Source organism: Culex pipiens, chromosome 3, assembly GCF_016801865.2.
Source record: "Culex pipiens pallens isolate TS chromosome 3, TS_CPP_V2, whole genome shotgun sequence".
NCBI lineage: Eukaryota > Metazoa > Arthropoda > Insecta > Diptera > Culicidae > Culex > Culex pipiens.
The window spans coordinates 126755057-126778860 of record NC_068939.1 but is presented as its reverse complement, the minus strand read 5'-3'; the positions used below and the strand labels follow the sequence as shown (position 1 = coordinate 126778860).

The window sequence follows — 23804 nt, the reverse complement described above, 5'->3', positions numbered from 1 at the left end:
TGGGTACCAATCGAAGCAAAATGTTGTGTGCGTTTTCACTTTATTAGAGTTTTTTTGTTTAGTACTAAAATTTTCACAAAATACCTTATTTTTACGAAAGTTCTCAAATCATCAGAATTTACAATATGAGTATCAAACTAAGCTTAATTTTGTATACTTTTCACTTTACTAGAGTTTGTATTGCTGAAAACTAAAATTTTGCACAAAATACCGTATATTTTCGACAAAAACTTAAATTTTCAAAATTTGCAATATGGATATCAAACGAAGCAAAATTTATAATGCATTTTCAAATTATTAGAGACTTTTTCGGGAAATACAAAAAAAAAAAAAGAAATTTAAATGAAGCAAAATTAAGCATGCTTTTTCACTTCTTTAAGTTTTTATTTAAATAATGAATTTTTCACAGAATACCAAATTTTTCGAAAATACTTTAGTTTTATTTTTTTTTAAATTTTAGTATTTAGGAAAAAATCTGGTGTTTTGAGAATTTTTATTATATTTAACCCTCATTTTTCCGTGTTCAGGATGTCATTTTGAGAAACTTTTGTTCTACATTACCTCTCTTGTTTTAAGTTTTACTTCTCTTCTTTTATGTTTTTCTTGTTTTATATCTAGTACTTCAATTTGCTTTTATCTTGTTTAGTTTATGTATGTTTTTGGTAGTATTTGGCCCATTCTACCATAATTGCATTTTGACTATCTAATTTTTACATGTTTTTACAGTTACTTTTTCAATGTTTTGCTTTTTCACATTTTCTGCAATAGAATGGCACCATTATCAATAAAATTGTAAAAATGCATATTTCTTTTTACTTAAAATATAGAAAATGTTAGTAAAAACACAGCCAAAGTTGACCCATAATAAATTACATTTTTATTTTTTTTAAGCATTGCAAAAGTCACATTAAACAAGTCAAACCTTCAAACCTCAAATTTTCTAAAATCCAGATTTCTTCTTTCTTTAGATCGAAGCCTGTCTAGAGCCGGGTTGTAGAGGATTAATAATAAAGGAAATAAAGTAGGTTTTTACAAAAAAAAAAAAAAAACCGTAAACTGGGGTGACTTTGATAGCCCGGGGTGACTTTGATAGGTTTTTCAAATGCCCGTCAAATTAATATCTAAACATTTTTGAGAGTTTTGAGTGTGTAAGCATTAAGGGATAGCTTATTATCGAACATATATGCAAAAATGTGACTGTAACATTGGATGTATCAAAATTAATGGCCAAATCATATTTCTATCAATGTCACCCCGGGCCATCAAAGTCACCCCAGTTTACGGTATGTTAAGTCGAATTTGTCAACAGCCTTTGGGAAGCCTTCAACTATTCTTTTCCATGTGATTCGCACTACAAGTACACAGTTGATGCCGGAGCGTGGAAGCTTTTGAGATTTTGTAGCTTTATTTTAGTACCGATATATGGATTCAACTGTTACACGCGGTATACTGTCCATAAGCCCGATCGTTCAGGTTTAGCCTTTTTTTAGATAATCCCAAACTCATTGTTTGATTTGATGGTAGAATTGAAACAAAATAAAACTATTTGACTGCACATAAACCACACAATTTCAAACTTATTTTTTGGTCACTGAAAACGATTATGACCCCAAAAATCCTCCTAACCGTAGAACTGTAGAATGTTAAGAATATTTTAGAGGAATTTTAAATTTTGGGCGTGTAAGATGATTTTATAGATACGCTTATATGCTTTGAATTCGAAACCCTTTGAAATCAGATTGGAACACTTAGTGCTGAAAAAACAACTTGACAGACTTTAATTGTGATCTACAAATTAGTCCGCACTGTTTTGATTCTGTGGCGATAATATCATGGTTTGTCTACGAGCTTTTTAAAAAGCTAAATTTATATATAAGACTTTTAGCATTTCTCTAGATAAGAAAGGCAAAGGTTAAATAAAACACTTTAGGGAGTTTGATTGAATGATCAATTATAATTTTACATGTTTATTACTAGAGATGTACGATAGATGTTATATTACACATTTCTTTTTTAAACATTCCACTTTAAAGCTTCTATTTTTACACAATTTTTTGCTGTGTACCCACGCTATTGGAATCAGATGTATCGAAGATGTTTAAAAAGTGTTTATACTAAAACTCCATCGTATTTAATTGCACCCAATTCTGTAATCTCACCGTCCAGATAACTGTAAAAAACTCATCCAAACGCATGACTTTGCCGTTTTCGACTTGTTTTCATATTTAGCCTGATACGTAGCAGCATTTCCAGCGAAGAGAATTTCTCGAATAGGGCCTCAGTTCCCCGCAGAATCTTTGCGGAGAAGACGTAGCAATGGCTCTCTTGCTAGTTTTAATTTCGGTGGCTATCGCTGTGACGATTGTTGTGTACCAAAAATTTGCCAATCTAGTTCAATATGGGTCAAAAATTGCCGGTCCTAAGGCGTATCCAGTGGTGGGCAACGCGATACGATTTTTGAGTCTAACGCCAGCAGGATTCCTGGAGGAACTTCACGCGCTCAGCAAGGAGTGGGGGAAGTGCTTCCGGATCTGGTTGGGAGTTGATTTGTTGATTTTCCTGATGGATGCGAGAAAGGTGGAGACGATTTTGAGCAGTCAGAAGTTTTTGGACAAGTCGATCGAGTACGACTTCATTCGGCCGTGGCTGGGGGACGGACTGCTTACGAGTAGCGGCCGGAAGTGGCACTCCAGGCGGAAGATCATTACTCCGACGTTTCACTTTAAGATTCTGGAGGAGTTTGTAGAGATTTTTGACCAGCAAAGTACGGTGTTTGTGGATCAGATTAAGCCGATGGCCGCCAGTGGAGAGCCGTTCGATGTGTATCCTCGGGTGACTCTTATGGCGCTGGATGTGATCTGTGGTGAGTTTTTTTTAAAGGTAGAGTTATTTTGGGATGACTTGCAATTCGTTTGCAGAATCCGCTATGGGAACGAAGGTCAACGCGCAGCTCAACGCCGATTCGGATTACGTCAGGGCAGTTAAAGCGTAAGTTTATGGGATTCGATGACGCAATTACAATCACTTGGATTTTAAATGATTTCAGAATGACAAACATAGTGATTGTGCGAGCATTTCAAATATTGGCGAGACTCGATTTCACCTTCAAATACACGCCGTATGCCAAGATTCAGAAACAGGCACTAGCAGTTCTTCACGGATACACCGACAATGTGATCCAAAGTCGTCGAAAGGAGCTATCGAAAACTAATAGCCAGAAAGACTTTTCTGAGAACGACGTTGGCCAACGGAAGAAGGTCGCCTTTTTGGACATGTTGCTACAGGCCACCACCGATGGTCAACCTCTAACCGACCTGGAGATTCGTGAGGAGGTCGATACGTTCATGTTTGAGGGACACGATACGACCACGTCCGCCATGAGCTTCTTGCTGGGAAAACTGGCGAAACATCCGGAAGTTCAGAATAAAGTGTACGACGAGGTGCGCAACGTGTTTGGAGACGATCCGAGCAAACCGGCAACACTGGCCATGTTGAACGAGCTCAACTACCTGGACCTGGTGATCAAGGAAACGCTTCGTCTGTACCCGTCGGTTCCGATGTTTGGCCGGAAGATGATGGAGAATCATGATATCGGTAAGTTTTGGTACACTCAAACCCGATGGTTTGACACCAACTGTTCTTGAACGAACGAGGTCACTTTTTAGTTTGACACCCTCTTTACACAGAGCGTACACTTACTATCAAACGTTTGTTTTGATATTGTGCGTGAACGCTGTGTAGGAAGTGACAGTTGGTCGCTTTTTAGTTTGACTTTGACCAACGGGGTAAAACTAAAAAAGTAACTAAATGATCTCCAAACTCAACGCTCCCAAACCTCTTCCAGATGGAACGATCTTCCCGGCCGGTTCGAACGTAATCATCATGCCGTACATCATGGGTCGTGATCCGGACTACTTTGAGGATCCGCTGGAGTTCCGGCCGGAGCGTTTTGCGGTGGAAACCTCCGCCGAGAAGAGCAACCCTTATCGATACGTTCCGTTCAGCGCTGGGCCGAGGAACTGCATCGGACAAAAGTTCGCCGTGGCCGAGATCAAGAGCCTGTTCAGCAAGACGCTGCGTCATTACGAAATTCTTCCGGATTTTTGTGAGGAACCGGAAAAGCTTTATTCAGAGGCGACTTTGAAGAATGAGAAAGGAGTCATGTTAAGATTGAAAAAGCGTTCGTCAGTTTGAAATAAGGTTTGGTATTTTTACCTCCAAATAAAAACAATAAACTCAACACAAAGCTAGAAGTCTTTATCTATCTCTCGCAGAGCGATTAAGAGCTCAAAATTTGGTCTATATTTTTAGTTGACGGAACCTGATAAGGAAGCCACCCCAGAAGTTTACGATTAACTTTTGGTTTAGTTCACTGTCAAGGTTCAACGGAGAAAGAGTTGCTTGAACTTTGCTCTCACAGTTTCCAGGATGGCAATCTGGCTGTTGTCGATTTTGGCCATTGCGTTTGCCGTTGGGGTACATTTGTACCAAAAGTTTGCCAATTTGGTTCATTATGGGTCCAAAATTACCGGTCCAAAGGCATACCCGGTCGTGGGCAATGCAGCTAGATTTTTCAGCATGACGCCAGCTGGTATGTGCTAGTGATCGAAATTTCTAAAAAAAGAAGTCATTTTAACGAAGGTTACGATTTTAGAATTTCTGCAGGAAGTTGATCGGTTGAGTAAGGAATGGGGAAAGTGCTTCCGAATTTGGCTGGGTCCCGATTTGCTGATTGTGGTGACGGATGCGAAGAAGGTTGAGGTAAATTAAGTGTTTGATAGTTTGGTGTTAGAAAATGTGTGACAGAATAATCTCTTGGCGCCGCCCAAGAATCAAAACAACATAACGGTTGAGTCTTCTTTTTTCCACAGACGGTTTTGGGCAGCCAAAAGTACCTGGACAAGTCGACCGAGTATGACTTCATTCGCCCCTGGCTGGGCGACGGACTCCTCACGAGCAGTGGCCGGAAGTGGCACTCGCGGCGGAAGATCATTACACCGACGTTTCACTTTAAGATCCTGGAGCAGTTTGTGGAAATCTTTGACCAGCAAAGTACGGTGTTTGTGGACCAGCTGAAGCCGATGGCCGCCAGTGGAGAACCGTTCGATGTGTATCCTCGGGTGACCCTTTGCGCCCTGGATGTGATCTGTGGTGAGTTTGATAGCGTTGGGATGACTTTCGGGATAGGTTGACGTTTGGTTTGACTTGCAGAGTCCGCCATGGGAACGAAGGTCAATGCACAGCTCAACGCAGATTCGGAATACGTCAGGGCAGTTAAAGCGTAAGTTTTAGTAACGTTAAATGGACCATAATGTAAAGACAGGCGCATGATTTCAGAATGTCCAACGTTGCATTTCAACGAACCTACAAAATACTTGCAAGACTTGAACTAACCTTCAAGTACACATCTTACGCTCAGATTCAAGAAAAGGCACTAGCAGTTCTTCACGGATACACCGACAGTGTGGTCAAAAATCGTAGAAAGGAGCTTACGAAAAGTAATGGCGATCACAATCAAAATGACGTCAACGACGTCGGCCAACGGAAGAAGGTCGCCTTTTTGGACATGTTGCTGCAGGCCACCACCACTGATGGTAAACCTCTAACCGACCTGGAGATTCGCGAGGAAGTCGATACGTTCATGTTCGAGGGACACGACACGACCACGTCCGCCATGAGTTTCTTGCTTGGAGTGCTGGCGAAACATCCGGAAGTTCAGAAGAAAGCGTACGACGAGGTGCGCAACGTGTTTGGAGACGACCCGAGCAAACCGGCAACACTGGCCATGTTGAACGAGCTCAACTACCTGGATATGGTTATCAAGGAAACGCTTCGGCTGTACCCGTCGGTTCCGATCTTTGGCCGAAAAATGCTGGAGAATCACGACATCGGTAAGTTTTGGCATCGCAACGCAGTCTTGCTCGTCAAACTCAACGCTCCCAAACCTCTTCCAGATGGAACGATCTTCCCGGCCGGATCGAACGTGATCATCATGCCATACATCATGGGTCGTGACCCGGACTACTTTGATGACCCGCTCGAGTTCCGACCGGAGCGTTTCGCGGTGGAAACCTCCGCTGAGAAGAGCAACCCCTATCGGTACGTTCCGTTCAGCGCTGGGCCGAGGAACTGCATCGGACAGAAGTTCGCCGTGGCCGAGATCAAGAGCCTGGTCAGCAAGACGCTGCGTCATTACGAGATTCTTCCGGATACGTTGGCTCCGCCGGAAAAGTTGCTGGTGGAGTTGATTTTACGAGCTGAGAATGGAGTTACGTTGCGGTTGAAGAAACGAAATTGATATTTTTTTCGAATAAATATGGTTTAGAAAACCGCACTCAGACTGTAGGTAACGCTCCTATACACCCACACACTAAACCTTAGTTCAGTAACGCATACCTACTAGTCTGTTCTCGAAGTCAGCGAAGGCGACTCAACACTCTACGGTTGATAATGAATAAGCGATAGCACCAGATGCGCCAGTCTACGTGAGTGTTGAGAAGGGTAAGTCCTGAGGTGAGAATGTGATTGATCAGGTGCAGTTACAGGCAGGTACAGCAGCATTGAACTTGGGCGTGTTGGCGCGGCTTATTAGCGCTGGAGTTCGCGCTACGAAGCGATCTGTTTAGCGAATGTGAAATATGTGTACCGTTTGTTTTGGTTGTTGCAGGTCAATGATTGTTTAATGCTCGTAAACCTTTGCGTTTGCATTTGTGTTATACAGTCATCCCCCATATTCGGAACAGTTTACAGATCGGCCAATGTTCACAAAATCATAGCAAATCAGTAATTGAACTTAATAATTCGCTTTTACCATCATTTGGAAGCTTTTCATGCGATCTTTTGAATGCTGTATCGAACAACTGCAAATTTTTACTTTTACATCAAGAAAACTTTGACCCTTGAAATCCACAAATTCGGAACACTTTTTTTTACGGATGTAAACAAACTTTGGATCATTCCTGGAATACATATTTGTAACAAAATAATGACTTCGCACACTGCAACCAGTTTCACTCAAGCTTAGTGATGTTTTATTCATGGTCTGATAACTTTTTTTGTGAAAATATCAGTTAAATTCAGGTGTTCCACAATTGTGGGAGGTACAATAACATCCCACAATCATGGAACAGGCAATTTGGAGGCAGTGTTTTGCTGCTCTGGATAAAAAAGTCTTGAAGTGAAGTTTTTTGTTCAAAAAGTACTACTTTTACTAGTGAAATAGCAAGAAAATGTCCAAATAAAGGTCCTAAAAATAGAATGATCGAGTGAAAAGCTGGATTTGTCATGCTATTGACAAATTATCACAAAAGTGTTCCGAATTTGTGGGTGATCCGAATATGTGGGATGACTGTACATTACTTTTGCTTATGACAATGTTGTAGTGTGACTGTTAACTTTAAATGTAAATTTGATTTGATATTTATTTTGGATTTTTGGAATTGTTGATGACAATTCAAATCGCACTTTTCAAGAAACAAATAATGCCTTTTTTAAGTTTGGAAATGAAAAAAATATAAACAAAAAACAAAAAAAAATATTCAAATTCAGGCCAACGACAACATGTTTACAAAATTTGTGTTTTTTTTTTAACAAAGCATTTGAAAATAATTTAAGCTGTCATAAACCTTGGTGACATTAATAAGATTTATTTTTATCAAACGTCAAGACATGTTTCAAGATATCAATTTTTGCCTTCCTCACCTTACTGAGGAAAGGCTATAGAATCACTCGAAAAATGAACTTATTAATTTTACCTCGTAGACCCACCTTCATGTATACATATCGACTCAGAATCATGTTCTGAGCAAATGTCTGTGTCGATGTGTGTAGGTGGGTGGACAAAAAAAATGTCACTCGATTATCTCCGGACTGGATGAACGAATTTTGACCGTAATAGTCTCATTCGATCTGTCTTGGGATCCCATAGGTCTCTATCTAAAATCAGCAAGTTTCAAATGAGCCTAAAATATCGAGGATCTGACAACCCTAAGTTATTAGCACTTAAGTGTTATTTATACACTTTTTGGAGGCCGGATCTCAGATATTTTACTGAAAATGATGTCCGGGTCCATCATACGACCCATCGTTAGTTAGATAATCGAAAGGCCTTTCAAATTAGCCTAAAACATCGAGAACCTGACAACCCTATCAAAAGTTATTAGCACTTAAGTGTTATTTATACACTTTTTGGAGGCCGGATTTCAAATATTGTGATAGAAACATTGTCTGAATCTTCCATGCGAACTACCGTTGGATAGGTTATTTATCAAACCTTGTCGATGAGCCAGAAATATTGAAGGTCTGCGAACCCTATCAAAAGAAATGAATAATAAAGTTGATTTGTTAAACATGTTCAGGGGGAATGTTGCTGTTTTGCCTTCCTCACGTTACTGAGGAAAAGCTATAAAATCACTCGAAAAATGAACTTCTCAATAAGACCTCCTAGACCCACCTTCATGTATACCTATCGACTCAGAATCACATTCTGAGCAAATGTCTGTGTGTGTGGTGGGATGTTGATAAAAAAAATTGTCACTCGATTATCTCGACATTGGCTGAACCGATTTTGTCCGTTTTGGCGTCATTCGATCCGTCTTGGGGTCCCATAAGTCGCTATTAAAAATTATGCAGTTTAGTTAAGTACTTCAAAAGTTATGCTAAAAAAACGATTTTAACAAAAGTCCGGAAGATTGTAAAAAGGGTGGTTTTTGTAAGAAAACCAGTCATGCTATACATTTTTAGAAAGGTTTTTAAAAGTCCATTCCAACGCATCTAAGACATTGAAGATCTAACAAATCTATCAAAAGTTATAAGCAGTTAAGTGTTATTTATACGCTTTTTGGAGACCGGATCTCAGATATGTTGATGAAAACGTTGTCCGGATCTCTCATGCGACATATCGTTGGATAGGTATTCAAAAGAGCTTTCCAATGCGTCTAAAACATTGAAGATCTGACAACCCTATCAAAAGTTATAAGCACTTAAGTGTTATTTACGCACTTTTTGCATTTTGGATAGCACCCTTTAAATGTGAGGAAGGCGCCAACCACCTAAGGGTGGATTAAGTAACGTTTTTACTGAATGTATTGACTTTATGAATGTGAGGAAGGCACCAACCACCTAAAGGTGGATTAAGTAACGTTTTGCCTTCCTCACCTTACTGAGGAAAGGCTATAAAATCACTCGGAAAATGAACTTCTTAATTCGACCTTGTAGACCCACCTTCACGTATACCTATCGACTCAGAATCATGTTCTGAGCAAATGTCTGTGTGGATGTGTGTAGGTGGGTGGACAACAAAATTGTCACTCGATTATCTCCGGACTGGATTAACGGATTTTGACCGTAGAAGTCTCATTCGATCCGTCTTGGGGTCCCATAGGTCTCTATTTAAAATCAGCAAGTTTTGTTAAGTACTTCAAAAGTTATGCTAAAAAAACGATTTTGGCGTATGTCCGGAAGATTGTAAAAAGGGTGGTTTTTGCAAGAAACCCTATCATGTTATACATTTTCAGAAAGGTATTAAAAATACCTTTCCAATGAGCCCAAAACATTGAAGATCTGACAACCCTATCAAAAGTTATTAGCACTTAAGTGTTATTTATACACTTTTTGGAGGCCGGATCTCAGATATTTCAATGATAATGATGTTCGGGTCCATCTTGCAACCCATCGTTAGTTAGATAATCGAAAGACCTTTCAAATGAGCCTAAAACGTCAAGGATCTGACAACCCTATCAAAAGTTATTGGCACTTAAGTGTTATTTATACACTTTTTGGAGGCCGGATCTCAGATATTTTAGTAAAAATGATGTCCGGGTCCATCATGCAACCTGTCGTTAGTTAGACAATCGAAAAACATTTCAAATGAGCCTAAAACATCAAGGATCTGACAACTCTATCAAAAGTTATTGACACTTAAGTGTTATTTATGCACTTTTTAGAGGTCGGATTTCAGATATTGTGATAAAAATATTGTCTGAATCTTCCATGCGAACTATCGTTGGAAAGGTTTTTTTTTGCCGATGAGCCAGAAAAATTAAAGGTCTGCGAACCCTATCAAAAGAAATTAGTAATAAAGTTGATTTGTTAAACATGCATGTTAAGGGAATGTTGCTATTTTTACTGAATGTATTGACTTTATGAATGTGAGGAAGGCACCAACCACCTAAAGGTGGATTAAGTAACGTTTTTAAACTTGTATTACCCGTTTCTTTCAAAGGTACACGCCGCGCGTCATTTCAGAATGTGCCATAAACATTGTTGCCAGCGATTTTCTGCCCTTTTTTTTGCAATAAAAAACATACTTGGCAACAATGGCAATCGATTCGAAGTAGAATATAAACAAAAACAAAACGCGCAGTATGGGATTTGACAGCGCGCATTTGCCGAAAGTGCGGCGCGTCGTTTTGAGGCTGGTATGCCGCATGTCTTTTTCGGGAATACGCGCAATACTGGGTTGTGTCATACAATGTCCATTTACGTTTTCCAGGTTTTTCCAAAGAGCATTAAAAATAGTTTCCATCAAAATCAATAGTCACTGTGTTTCTAACGAACTTCTGCCTGAAAGGGTGCTTAATATTAAATTACTCTTAATATTAAATGGCTCTGAAAGGTATCATTCCTGATCGGCCATTTGGCGGCCATGTTTGTTTTAGAAAAACATTCAAATTTTGATTTAGAATGTTTCAATCAAAAAATGGTTTTCGTGGCGTTGTTTGTAGAAGCATTATACATAAAATGATTATTTTTTCATTTCAATTTACTATTTCTGGACTCTGGCTTCAGAACCATCATTGACAGTCATTGCCCCAAAAGTGAAAGACACCTTCTACGACCTTTAAACAATTCTTAATTTAATTAACAAAGTTTATAAAATGTTCAAAAAAGTTTCAAATTTGAGCTTTGGTTAATTAAATGTTTCGAGTTTGATTAAAATTCTTTAGAAATTTTTTCCATAAGAATATAATTGTTGTTGTTTACCAAAATCAACTGTGTGGAATGAATCAAAAGACTTCCGAATTTAATTAGTAAGTTGTTCTAATAAAAAAGTGCCTTTGAAGTTTGTACCACACGCGAAAAATCTGGATTTCCTACTGATTTCTAGAACAAAGTACTGGAAGTTGTAGGCTTTTCTGAAAGAGCATTTTTTTTGTATTTTGAATAAAACTGCATCAATAATTCAAAAACTATTTAAATGCATATGGGACGTTTATGCGATCAGGGGCAGTATAAAATTTAACATATCTTTGAATTCTGTTTCAATAACTAAACTTGAATAAAACTTTTAAAGACTCTTTGATAGTGTTTAAATCATACAATTGAAACTTAAATTATCATAATTTTTATTAAACACAAGCCTTACCCGACAAACTTCGTTCTGCCTCTTTTTTCGTTTGTTGACGTTTTTTTTGATTTTTTGCATATTCAGCCTCCTGTGATGATTTTACGTAACTTTCTCCATACAATTTGCCGATGCTCCGAAATCGGTTCCAGAGTGGCCAAAGTGTCAATTAGTTAGCGTAAGAACCTTTCTTGGACTTATACGAACTCAACGCTTCGGCATTGTTTTAAACAAATTTGATAAATTTTATTTTTTTTTTTTTTTTTTTTGAAATTAAATATGTCTTTATTGAACTTTCTTATAATAATTACATTTCATTTACATTCTAAGTGGTATGGCTAAATGCTCTTCATCTTTGTTATATTTTTCGTTTTATTATTAACTGTTCACATTCATTTATTTACTTCAAATTGTTTTACATTTTTGCATTGAATCGAATACATTTGGGTAAAAAAGAAAAAAAATCACTTTAACAACTAATCCTAACTTAAAACTAAAAAAGCAAATTCATTGAAATATTCAAAATCAATAGAACGAGTAAACTACGAACTGTATTTCAAGATAAATCCTCCAAGCGTTCTTACTTGTTCCGCACGAGTTTTGCAACCACGCAGTGTTGTTGTCATCTCGATGAAAATGTTCAGAAGTTCTTGTGGTGAAAACAGGTCACTACTGCCTTCATCCGTTGATGCTGGTTGGTTTTCCCTCGGTTGCTGACTGAAGCCAGGAGGTGTTGTATTCTCTGCAACTTTTTGCCGCTGATTCAACGGCAATGGCTGCAGATTTGGAACCACTCGAACAGATCCCGCTCCAGGTGACGCCAAAGCAGGAAAATCCACGTCCGTGAAAGTTGGTGGTGCTCTGCGACGATTTGGTTGGTGCCTCGTCGTCGCTTGCTGCCGAATTTTCACAAACTCAGCTCGTTTTGGGCAGCTTCGATTCTTGGTCGAATGGTCGCCGCCGCAATTGAAGCATTTCGCTTCGATGTTCTCGTTGATTGTTTCGCAAGCTTGAGTTTTGTGCTCACCTCCGCAGGTTGCACAACGACTCTTGATGAAACAGTTCCTTCCACCATGTCCAAACTGCAAGCAATTCGAACATTGTGTCACGTCACGGTGCACTGGGCGATAACGTTCCCAAGTCACGATGATGTTGAAAATTGCCCGAACTGCTTTCAGCTCAGACGGCGTTGTCGATCCTCTCTCGAGATGAACCAGGTACAGTTGATCACGATACTTGATGTCCTTGTTGTGTCTCGTCATCTTGAAGACTTCGATCACGTTCAACTTAAGAGTTTTTAGCTCTTCTTTCAGCACACTCACATCCATGTCGTACAGGCCTCGGAGGACCTGTTTCATGGGGCGTTTACCTGGATCGTCATGGCTGTAGTATTCAATCTTTGTGTTGTTCAGGAAATCCCGAACGTAGTTGTAATCCTTTCTGGTAGGTAGCAGAATTTTGAGTCCATCAGCACACAAGCGAATGGAAGCTCGTAAAGCACCAGATTTGATAAACCCGGTCAGCCACTTTCGCACCGAATCCGATGACGATGTTTTCACAAAAATGGGTGGCAACTTCTCCCGTCGTTCAAATTCTTCCTTCTCGCTCACGTCCACAGGGAGGGTAGCGAACTGGTTTCCAGACAATTTTTGAGCGTCCTTGCTCAAACTGCCTGGCTTTGCAGGTAGCGCTTCGGCATTCTTTAGCTTCTTCAAATCTGCCGATCCTGCTGGTGAGGACCGCCTCTTTTTCTTGCCGTGAGGCATTTTTGCACTTTTTAAGCACTTTTCAGGAGCTAAAATCCAGGAGTACCTCACTGAATGGTGGTCCACAAAGGAATCTCTTTGATAAATTTTAAGGTTTGCTCTCCTGGATTCTTTGGGAGCTTTTTTACTAAGTAAACTTAAAATTAGTGAATTTTATGGTTTATTTCTGACTTATAATTAATATGTAGGGCAGATGGGGGTAAGACGACCACCCTAAGACGGTCAGTGTTATAAATAAACTTAATTACTTTGCTAAATCCACCCAAATACCAATATATTTTGGCTTTTTAAATTTCATATTATTTTTACCACATTTCTTGAAAAACTTTGAATTTTCGTTTAGAATAAGTAAATCAAAATTATGTAAACAATATTACATTAGCGACTTTTATCAAATGTTTTAACAGATTTCATACTATTCAATGAGGTTTGCTATATCACAGTAAGGAATATTGTCGAGCCGATAATTAACAGCATTTTGATTAAAAATGGGTAAGTCTTATGTAAGGTATGCACTTCGGAAGAAACCGGTCAAGACAAATTTCAAATGGGCAGCAGCGGTAGCGAAAGCAAGCAAGAGAGGGTGAAGAAAAGCCCCAAGAAAACGCTTCCCTATTTTGATTACAAATTTATAAAGCCAATGCAAAATTTATTTGATGTTTTTGCTTCTCACTTGTCGTCCACTGTTTATTTTTGCATATAATATCAAATCGGCCTTAAAAGAATTTAAAAAAATTGAGACCATGGAACGAAAAAAAAACTTCAAGAAGTAAAATATTTTCATTTTCAAGGTCATTGCAATTTTGCAAATCATTGGCAGAATCTTACTTCTGGCCGGGAACCGTGGCTTGGGTTTGCTCCCAGATGGCCCGGGTGGCACTATTCGCCGTGGTTATAGCGCCACAACTCGCTCTCTGTAACAGTATTCCTAATTCCAGACCACGCTCACCAAGTCGTCATGGCCTAGTGGTTAGCATTTTGGCTTACCAATCCAAACGACGGGGGTTCGAACTCCGCCTCGAGCGACTTTGATTTTTCGTTCATATTCATCATTTCTAATTTCTGTGTTCTAAACTTTCTCGTTGGAAGCAGATGGGAATCGAACCCAGAACCATTCGCTTACAAAGCGAACACCGTAACCAGTCAGTCACGGCCGCTCCTCCAAGCCTAAGGGTCATGTAAAATACAAAAATCACAATTTTAAAAAGCATGCTTGAAAAGGTTAAAGGAACAAACATTCAATTAAAATGAAATTTTACACTAATCGTTTTGTTTAGAAGTGCTGAATACTTAGTTTGAATTCAACTAGTATACAAAGTATTATCTTGTAAAGAACAACAATACATCTCTACATTGTATCAGTGGTCGTCCCTGTGAAGTACATTCAACACATCCAGACCTACATGGGTGTGCACTTTACGATCCTCACTTTAGTATACAAACTCACCAGCAGCAGCAGCTAGTGAGTGCCACAACAAAACTCTCCATCCCAACGACCCGTTTGCTCATTAATGATTCTGGCCGTTGAGGAGTTCGGTCGTTGTTTTGTGCGCGCGCGTTCGCCCGGATTTCCCATTTCAAGAGAGAGATTCCGATTCTCCCAGGTCAGGTTTCGGTTCAGGTGTTCGCTGTTCTGTTCTGGACGTCGTTCAGCCGCGTGCGTGACTACGATGGCGATAGCGGCCTTGGTGGCTCTGACGCTGGTTGGCCTCGCGCTGGCCGTGCTTCTGTACCGGAAGTTTGCCAACGCGCTGTACTACGGGGCCAAGATCGGGGGTCCGCGCGGGTATCCGCTGATTGGGAATGCGCTGCTGTTTCTGTACAAGAGTCCTCCGGGTAAGGATGTCTTGGGTGGATTTATAAAGAAAAAAGTGATATTATTAAAGGCAAAGCAATTTCAACGGTATCTTCCCATAAAAAATACTGGTGCGTGATGCACGTGGACAGTGAAATGTGTTACATGTTAGCAATGCAGACAATTGCCGTGCCATGAATAGTGATCGTGAGGGTATTGTTTAAAACGCTAAAATGGATAGATGATTAACATACGCTGCTTGTTTATGGTAGCTGAACCGGTCAACTGCCGTAGATAAAACGTTGAAAATGCGTGTTGGGAAACGTGAAGTAGTAATAATCTCAACTGAAAACATTTGAATGACTTTATTTTTTGTTAAAGAATTACAGTATTTTTAGGAAATCACAATTAGACACTGCAGTTTTAAAGCGTTGAATGGTGGTAAAAACAAATATGTTATTGGCTACGTGACTGTTGAAGATTCTTCATAACTTGTCTTTTTGCTGATGATACAATTATCTCAGTAAAAGGAAAAATCTTTGTGTAATTACGAGATGATTGCAAAAATTACCTTTTTGCAATTCCGTCATGAAACTACTTACTTTTCCTGTCATTCTTGAACGATGAAATAGCCTACTTTTCTGTACCAAAAATAACAGAATCGAATAGCAACACTTTTCAAAATAAATGCTGAAAAGTTCTACTTTTCAGCACTGAAATGGGTGTTGAAAAGTTGAACTTTTCAGCACTGGTTTCGAAAAGTAACAATTTCAACATTTTTTTGATTCAAACGATTTATTGACAAAATACATGAAAATTTGACATAAAATTTCACTCAATGGGTGTTTTTCGGAATTGCAAAAAATGTTGTATGGAACTCGTTGCAAAACTTGATTTTTCAGCACTCTTCGTATTTATCCAACTCGGTGAACCTCGTTGGATAAATGTACGACTCGTGCTGAAAAAATCCTCTTTTTGCAACTTGTTGCATAAACTACTATTATCTTCTTATTTGAAAGAAACGAAAGTAAAACAAATGATTTGGAAAAAGTGCATTGAAAAAATATGATTTTTCAGGCTGATTCGGAGGGAGGGATTATCAGAATAGCAATTGATTAGTAAACATTAATAAAATGCCGGTGAAATGTTTCAGAGAGTGTCAGTTGTTGCAATTATTGAATGTACCACAATTTACATTATTTTGCTTGAAATAATGTAGTTTATACTGATAACATTTTCCTTTTTCCAGACTTTTTCCTCGCAATCGAGAAAACTGTTCGGGAGGCCGGTAGATGCTTCCGCCTCTGGCTGGGCCCGGAACTGCTGGTCATCGTAACGGACGCGAAGGTCGCAGAGGTAAACTCGCTGTTTAATCGTTTTTAACCTCCTACCTACCTACTAACGTGTACTCGGAGTTCTATGTGCTTAAACTGCGTCTCTATTGGCGCTAACAAATGGCGTTTTATTGCCGGCTAGGTGGCTTCACAGTAACGTGCATAACAGTAAAGATGGCTTAAAAACTTGAAATATTTAGTGATGGAAGTAAATTATTACTTGTGTTCGCTAGAAATTTTATTATTTATTTTGGTCCAGATTATTACAACATTTATAATTTTGAAATTTTTCTTTCAAGGCAGGCTGCAATTAAAAATATATGTATTTGGGACAACCATGCTATTACTTTCTGTGTTAATGACTTTAGTAAAAATCACAACAAGTCTGCAATTTGATAGCTCTGTTTCTCGCAGAGTTCACCCTTCAAATCACTTTAACTGAATGTAGGGGAATCCCAAAGAGCAAGACAAACATCTTTTTCCTTGTTTTGTTCTTCCCGTACGTTCGTGTTTAGATAGAATGCAAATCATAAAAAATATTTGAGTATTTTTTATTGAGTCAAAGAAGCAATTCGCAGCATTACTGCATAAGAAAATAATCTCACTAGAATTTCATCTGTACCAAGATTTGCGTAAGGATTTGGCCTACACGCCAGTTGTTTTGAAAATAAACGCTTTAGTGGCTAAAATGCCTCAAAAGTAAACAATTTTTAAGACGGATATTTTTATGAGCTAAATCCCAATTAATATTCAAATGCTAGGCGCCAACTCCAGTAACGTTCAATCAAGCTCATAGGAACAAGAAGATGCCCGCCAAATACTCATTTTACACTCGAATGAGCAGTTTTATAAAAATGAGTGTTTTGCAATTCCTTTGTGAAACTACGTACACTTTTGAACGATGAATCGGCCTACTTTTCTCTACCAACAATGACATAATAGAAAGTAGTTTTTTTCGTTACAAGGGCTGAAAAGCTATTCTTTTCAAAACTGAAAATTGTCAGCACTTGTTTAAAAAAATCATAACATTCTATTATAATATTTTTTTTAGAAAAAAGTATGTCATTTCGTCGTTCAAAAGTGTAAGTAGTTTGTAGAATTGACTAAACACATGGACATTTGACTTGAAATTCCATTCAAATGTTGTTTTTTGGCATGTTAATGTCAATTTCGGTGAATTTAAGCATTGTTTGAAACTTGAGCTGTTCTTAGATATTTTGCAAAAACATAAACAATTTATTAAAAATAAAATTATATTTGACTCTTGAATCTCTTGAAGGATTTCCACTCAGTGCATAATTTGGAACATTATTTTTAGGGCTAATGATTTTTCGCGATTTCACGGAAGCCGCGTAATCCGTGAAATTCACCCTTGACCGTGAAATTTGAGAAATACCGTGAAATGCCGCGAAATTTGAAATATTAAATTGAAGCAGTTCTCTACGGAATCGGTCTTTTTTCTTTAATTTTAATTTTTGTATTTTTTGATCCGGCTGAAACTTTTTTGGTGCATTCGGTATGCCCAAAGAAGCCATTTTGCATCATTAGTTCGTTCATATAATCTATATATATTAAAAATTTCGACGGTTTTGTTCGAACGCGAATCAGTTCAATACGGAACGTCGGATCGAGGTGCTCTTTGTTGCGTTGGGTTCGTATAAGCCCAAGAAAGGTTCTTACGCCAAAAAGTTACAACTTTGGCCACTCTGGAACCGATTCCGGAAAATCTGCAGATTGTATGGGAAAAGTCACGTAAAATCAAATTTTGATCAAAGGAGGCTGAATTAGCAAACAAGCCAGAAACGTCAACAAACGAAAAAAAAGGCAGGACGAAGTTTGCCGGGTAAGGCTTGTTTTCCATACAAATTAGGCAGCTATCCATACAAAAATGATATGTGAAAATTCAAACATCTGTATCTTTTGAAGGAATTTTTTGATCAATTTGGTGTCTTCGGCAAAGTTGTAGTTATGGATATGGACTACACTGAAAAAATGATACACGGTAAAACAAAATTTGGTGATTTTGCATTTCACTTTTCGTCACTAAAACTTGATTTGCAAAAAAAAAACACTATTTATATTTTGTATATTTTTTGATAAAATCAAAAATATTGAATATTACAACCTTTTGAAATGTTAGTCATGATTTTAAATTTTTGAAAATATTGTTTTCAAAAAGATGGAAAATTTCACGAATGTTTCATATTTTACATTTTAAATTGGACCATTAGTTGCTGAGATATCGACATTAGAAAATTGTGGGTTGTTTGGGTGAGACTTAGAAAACATCAATTTTCCTGTTTTTTAACCTTTGCATGGCATTATCTCAGCAACTAAGGGTCGTATCAACAAAGTTTAAACAAGCAAAATATTGATAATTTTCTCAGCTTTTCAAAAATATTTTTTTCAGAGGTGGGCAAACATGGGCATTTATTTTAAAAAGTGTTAAACTGTGACTATTTTCAAAAAAGTTACCTAACAATGGCTATAACTTGAAAACGGTGCACTTTATCAAAAATTCACTAAAGTACTTTTTGATTGCTAATTTGATTTTACATCGAAAACTGTTGTTGAAAAATTTTTGCGACCAATTTTTCGATTTTTTGAAAAAATCTGTATTGATTCAAAAAATCATAACTCGGTCAACGATTGTTTGCCCATTCTGGAAATTTCTGAAAAGTTGGCATTTGATGTCCTCTAAAACATATCAAAAAATAAAAAAATATTAAAAATAGTGTTTTTTTTTGCAAATCAAGTTTAAGCGACAAAAAGTGAAATTAAACATCACCATTTTTTTTACCATGTCTCCTTTTTTCCAGTGTAGTTCATATCCATATCTACAACTTTGCCCAAGACACCAAATCGATCAAAAAATTTCATCAAAAGATACAGATTTTCGAATATTTAAATATCATTTTTGTATGGACAGCTGCCAAATTTGTATGGAAAATTATATGATCGAGCTAATTATGCAAAATGGCTTTTTTGGGCAAACCGAAGGCACTTAAAAGTTTCAGCCGGATTAAAAATACAAAAAACGAATGACCGTAATCCCAGAAAATTGCTCATGGATAAATCGCTACTCAGTGCATTTTTAAAAGCTTTATTTTTTAATTAAAACATTTTAAAAGATTTTTGAAAAAGCATTTTAAATGCATATTACAAGTAAAAAAGTTTTTCATATCAATTATTAACAATTATGTTTTGATATTGTTCATCACAATATTCAACAAAATGCAGATAGTTTCTTTATTCCATAAAATTCCCAAAAGATTAAAAAAAAACATTACTCAACACTTTTTTGAAATAAAACGCAAAAAATATCTTTTTTTTTAATTTTTGTAAAATTTATTTTAAAATTGGAACGCCCAACGCATGTCCAACTTACACAGACGCCCAAGCCTCCCGAAAAAGGTGAAATGGTAACTCAATGGTCCTCGGGCATTACACATCCAATCGAGACGATTCCTGTTTCCAGGGATTTGTAAGAATATCTAGATGATCCTAAAGTTTTGCAGAACTTGAGTCGAACAAATCTGTAATTGCTGCGACCAAAATCCTCGTTCCACCTTTTTTAAAACGACTGCCTCCGTGGAATTTTTGGCGATTTTTTTTACACGTGGAAAAAAAGTTGGAAAGATGTTTTTGATCACAAAAATTACAGATTTGATCAAATCAAGTTCTGCTAAGTTCTAGAATCATCCTAATAAATCACTAGAAAGAAGAATCATCTTGATTCGTTGAGTTATGCCCGAGGCCATTTAGTTGAAGTTACCGTTCCAACGTTTTTGGAGCCTTGGGCGTTGGAATGATAATGAATTTCTTTAAAAAAAAACATTTTGGGGCCATTTGATAATGGCACTACATTTCAAAAAAAATGTTTCTTTTGAAGCAAAGAAAAGTATTTTGTCACGTAAAAAAATGAATCCATGATTATAAATCACAAAGTTAATTGTTAGTTTTCATTTTTGAATAAAACACGTTCTATTAGGTTCATTTCTCGATTTTGGCAAACGGGAAGATACCGAATTCATCATTTACCGAAACTCCAGAGAATTGTTGTCTTAAAGAACGGCATGAGAGCCTATAAAAAAAACATTAAACTTTAATAAAATGAAAATTTTTTAATGCTGGCTCTGTAATACAAAACACGAGATGCTCCATCAAAAAATCATAGAACAATATTACACAATTGCTGCCCCTCTGGAACCCACCAGAAGTGCGATAATTCTGTAATGCTCTCACTGACATAGACACAGATAGATTAGCCACTCGACACTGAAACGCACAATCAATGCTAAAGTTGCGAGAAATTGATTACATGGACGCGCTCATCTTTCCAGGGCATCCTCAGCAGCCCCAAGTACATCGAAAAGTCCGGCGAGTACGACTTTATGCGGCCGTGGCTGGGTGAGGGTCTGCTGACGAGCAGCGGCCGGAAGTGGCACTCCCACCGGAAGATCATCACTCCGACGTTCCACTTCAAGATCCTGGAGCAGTTTGTGGAGATCTTCGACCATCAGAGTGACGTTTTCGTTGAGCAGTTGCGGGCACAGGCGGTCAGCGGACAGGCCTTTGACGTGTTTCCGCTGGTGACGCTGTACGCGTTGGACGTGATCTGCGGTGGGTTTTTAAAGTGGGTTGAAGATCTTGGAGATGTACTGAAGTGTTGTTTTTCTTGCAGAATCTGCCATGGGCACCAAGATCAACGCACAGATTCACTCCGACTCGGAGTACGTGAAGGCGGTCAAGGAGATCACCTGCATCATCCACATCCGGACGTACGACGTGATGGCGCGGTACAACTCCCTGTTCAACCTGTCCCCGTACCGGCGCCAACAGGACAAGGTTCTGAAGGTGCTGCACGGGTACACTAACAGTGTGATCCAGTCGCGGCGGCGTGACCTCGTCGAGAACAACCAAAAGTCCCAGCAGGACCGGGACCGGGAGGCGGAGCTGGGAATTCGCCGGAAGGTGGCCTTCCTGGACATGCTGCTCCAGACGACGGTCGACGGTCGTCCGTTGACGGATGTGGAGATCCGGGAAGAGGTGGACACTTTTATGTTCGAGGGGCACGACACCACGACGTCGGCCATTAGCTTTCTGATGTACAGGTTGGCACGGCATCCGGAGGTGCAGCGGAAGGTGTACGAGGAGATCGTGGCGGTTATTGGGGCCGATCGGGACAGGCCGGTGACGTTGGCAATGTTGAACGAACTGCACTATCTGGAGCTGGTGGTGAAGGAAACGCTGCGGCTGTATCCATCGGTGCCGTTTTACGGGAGGAAGATTTTGGAGAACTGTGAAATCGGTAAGAAATTTTGTCAACTTTATTTTAAAAGTGAATTCTCACCTTTATCCATCTCAATCCCCAGAGGGTCGAACCTTCCCGGCCGGTGCCAACGTCATCATAATGCCGTTCTTCATGGGCCGTGATCCGGAGTACTTTGAGGATCCGCAGGAATTCCGCCCGGAACGATTCGCGGTGGAAACGTCCGCCGAGAAGACCAATCCCTACCGGTACATTCCGTTCAGCGCTGGGCCGAGGAACTGCATCGGCCAGAAGTTCGCCATGGCTGAGATCAAGAACGTCATCAGCAAAGTGCTGCGACATTTTGAGCTGCTGGCGCCGGATCACGTGCCCGAAGAGTCGTTCATCGCGGAGATGATTCTGCGGCCCACGTACGGGATTTCACTGCGGTTGAAGGAACGAACTTGATTGCGCGACTTAAATTTTCTTATTTGATAAGACAAATGTGATTATATTTATGTTACCAGCTTAGCGGTTGAGATTTTATTCGAAAAATAAACATTAATTTAACTTTTATTTGAACATAATAAACTAATGTAGAAATTTTAATACATTTTACATCGAAAAATGTTTGCGACCAATATTTCGATTTTAGGAAAAAATCAGTATTGATTAAAAAACTCGGTCAAAGATTGTTTGCCCACTTCACAAGGATTGGACTTAGGACAATGGTCAATATGGAGACTTTTACATACAATTGTCTGGAGAATCGACTCTTGTGTTCTGTTTTTTTTTATGTTTAGAGCACTTTTGAGAAAAAAAAAATGATTTTTGTATTTTTTTAGGTCAGTTGCTCCATCCTGCATTTGTCGTGAGTCTTTTTGTAACATCTTAGGCTCTTTTCACAAAATTTTTGAACGAAAAAAAATCATGGGCTCACCTTCAAATTTGACTATTAAACTAAAAAATCGAAAAATCTCATAAAAGTGAAGTGTTTTTTTCTTTCAGTTTTTTTTATCCGAGAAAAAAGTTCCTCAAAAATTCAATAGGGTATTTTAACCATTAGTGGACCCCCTAGTAGAGCCGAAGCAATTTTTTTACAAATTTTCAATATTTTAAGCACTTTTTCATAACCCTTTGAACAAAATAATGGAATCTGGAGTGTTTTGAACAATTTTGCGTATTTGTTTCATCAGTTTTTTGTTTTTGAGCAGAAAAATAGCCATTTGAAAAAAAGTTTTGTTTTGCCTGTTATGGACCCCCTTTTCCTATAGTGGACCCGGGTCCATAATCCGATTGTGGACCCGGGTCCACTATAGGCAAACTGTTATTTTTATACCTAATTTAACCGATATTTGATGTTTTGATGCATTGTGTAGGTCTAATGATAGATATAATGAATAAAAGATGGATTTTGCTCACTTTTAATCATGAACAAATATGTTTTGTTAACAAATTTGGCTTTAAACAACAAAAAAACCTAACAGACATTTAAACACATTTATTTCCGAAAAAGATCAGAGAAAACGTTTCAAAAACCACTGTAAACATACAAATAATTTAAAAAAGTAATTTTGATGCAATTTTTTCCATATTAATTACATAAATGATTGACCGAAACTAACAATAGATTTGTTTACAGTTGCTGATAAAACTACGCATGTTTATTTAAAAAAAATGTTTTGTGATTGATTTATTATTATAAAATATCATTTCAAACTGCAACTATGATGCTTCAGTTAAGTACCATTAACTAATGTTTTGATTAATTATAAATTCTTTCGGCTTCAGCATATTTGGTACTTTTAACATTAAAACAGCTATATTTATACTCATAATTGAAAAAAATATGCGTTTAGGTTGATTACAACAAGCATTTAATGTATATTTAAGAGAAACTTTTGCTTAAATACACAGTTTTCTTTATTTTTGTAAGTTAAATTAACAGGGGTCCACTTTTGGAAAAGTTTAGATTTTCGTTGTCCTATATTGGACCCCCATAATTTTTGCTCGAAAATGAGCAGTTTTTCGCTTTATTTTAGTAAAGTTTCTTAAACTTACATTATTTCGACCTGCTGAAGTTGAATAATCAGTCAAAAAATGATTGGATAGTTAATTCAATCATTAAATATAAATGCAGTTTTGTTGTGAAAATGCTAGTGGCCATGGCTGATTTCAGATGTCGAACTCAAAACACTTATTTTGGCTGAAAGGACACGTCAATGTCAGCCAACATTGTTTTAAATTATGCTGAACATACCAAATAAAAGATTTGTAGACAAAAACACGCTTGAAATTGTGATTTTATTGATTT

General features: G+C 38.1%; 3 protein-coding genes across 3 annotated transcripts; all 3 read left to right on the top strand.

Annotated features, from left to right (window-relative positions):
* Nucleotides 1–2222: 2222 nt before the first annotated feature.
* On the top strand, nucleotides 2223–6345 carry LOC120414383 (cytochrome P450 4d1). Its single transcript, XM_052709966.1, has 9 exons — nucleotides 2223–2863; nucleotides 2919–2988; nucleotides 3047–3594; nucleotides 3845–4188; nucleotides 4540–4591; nucleotides 4855–5151; nucleotides 5212–5281; nucleotides 5338–5891; nucleotides 5955–6345. The coding sequence occupies exons 1-9, from the start codon at nucleotides 2317–2319 to the stop codon at nucleotides 6296–6298; spliced, it is 2826 nt and encodes a 941-aa protein (XP_052565926.1). The 5' UTR covers nucleotides 2223–2316; the 3' UTR covers nucleotides 6299–6345.
* Nucleotides 4231–4814, top strand: LOC128092300 (cytochrome P450 4C1-like). Its single transcript, XM_039575558.2, has 2 exons — nucleotides 4231–4591; nucleotides 4655–4814. The coding sequence occupies exons 1-2, from the start codon at nucleotides 4429–4431 to the stop codon at nucleotides 4768–4770; spliced, it is 279 nt and encodes a 92-aa protein (XP_039431492.2). The 5' UTR covers nucleotides 4231–4428; the 3' UTR covers nucleotides 4771–4814.
* Nucleotides 6346–14633: 8288 nt separating the features above from the next.
* On the top strand, nucleotides 14634–22021 carry LOC128093298 (cytochrome P450 4d1-like). The gene is made up of 4 exons (XM_052709606.1): nucleotides 14634–14946; nucleotides 20583–20862; nucleotides 20924–21550; nucleotides 21615–22021. The coding sequence occupies exons 1-4, from the start codon at nucleotides 14914–14916 to the stop codon at nucleotides 21956–21958; spliced, it is 1284 nt and encodes a 427-aa protein (XP_052565566.1). The 5' UTR covers nucleotides 14634–14913; the 3' UTR covers nucleotides 21959–22021.
* The last annotated feature ends 1783 nt before the right edge of the window (nucleotides 22022–23804 follow it).

Bases quoted from the DNA above. Each gene is read 5' to 3' on its own strand.
- LOC120414383 (XM_052709966.1), top strand. From the start codon at position 2,317: ATGGCTCTCTTGCTAGTTTTAATTTCGGTGGCTATCGCTGTGACGATT. The intron at 2,989-3,046 runs GTAAGTTTATGG...AAATGATTTCAG, and splicing joins TACGTCAGGGCAGTTAAAGC to AATGACAAACATAGTGATTG. The intron at 5,152-5,211 runs GTGAGTTTGATA...TTTGACTTGCAG, and splicing joins CGCCCTGGATGTGATCTGTG to AGTCCGCCATGGGAACGAAG.
- LOC128093298 (XM_052709606.1), top strand. From the start codon at position 14,914: ATGCGCTGCTGTTTCTGTACAAGAGTCCTCCGG. The intron at 14,947-20,582 runs GTAAGGATGTCT...TCATCTTTCCAG, and splicing joins TCTGTACAAGAGTCCTCCGG to GGCATCCTCAGCAGCCCCAA. The intron at 21,551-21,614 runs GTAAGAAATTTT...CTCAATCCCCAG, and splicing joins TTTGGAGAACTGTGAAATCG to AGGGTCGAACCTTCCCGGCC.
- LOC128092300 (XM_039575558.2), top strand. From the start codon at position 4,429: ATGGCAATCTGGCTGTTGTCGATTTTGGCCATTGCGTTTGCCGTTGGG. The intron at 4,592-4,654 runs GTATGTGCTAGT...TTACGATTTTAG, and splicing joins TTTCAGCATGACGCCAGCTG to AATTTCTGCAGGAAGTTGAT.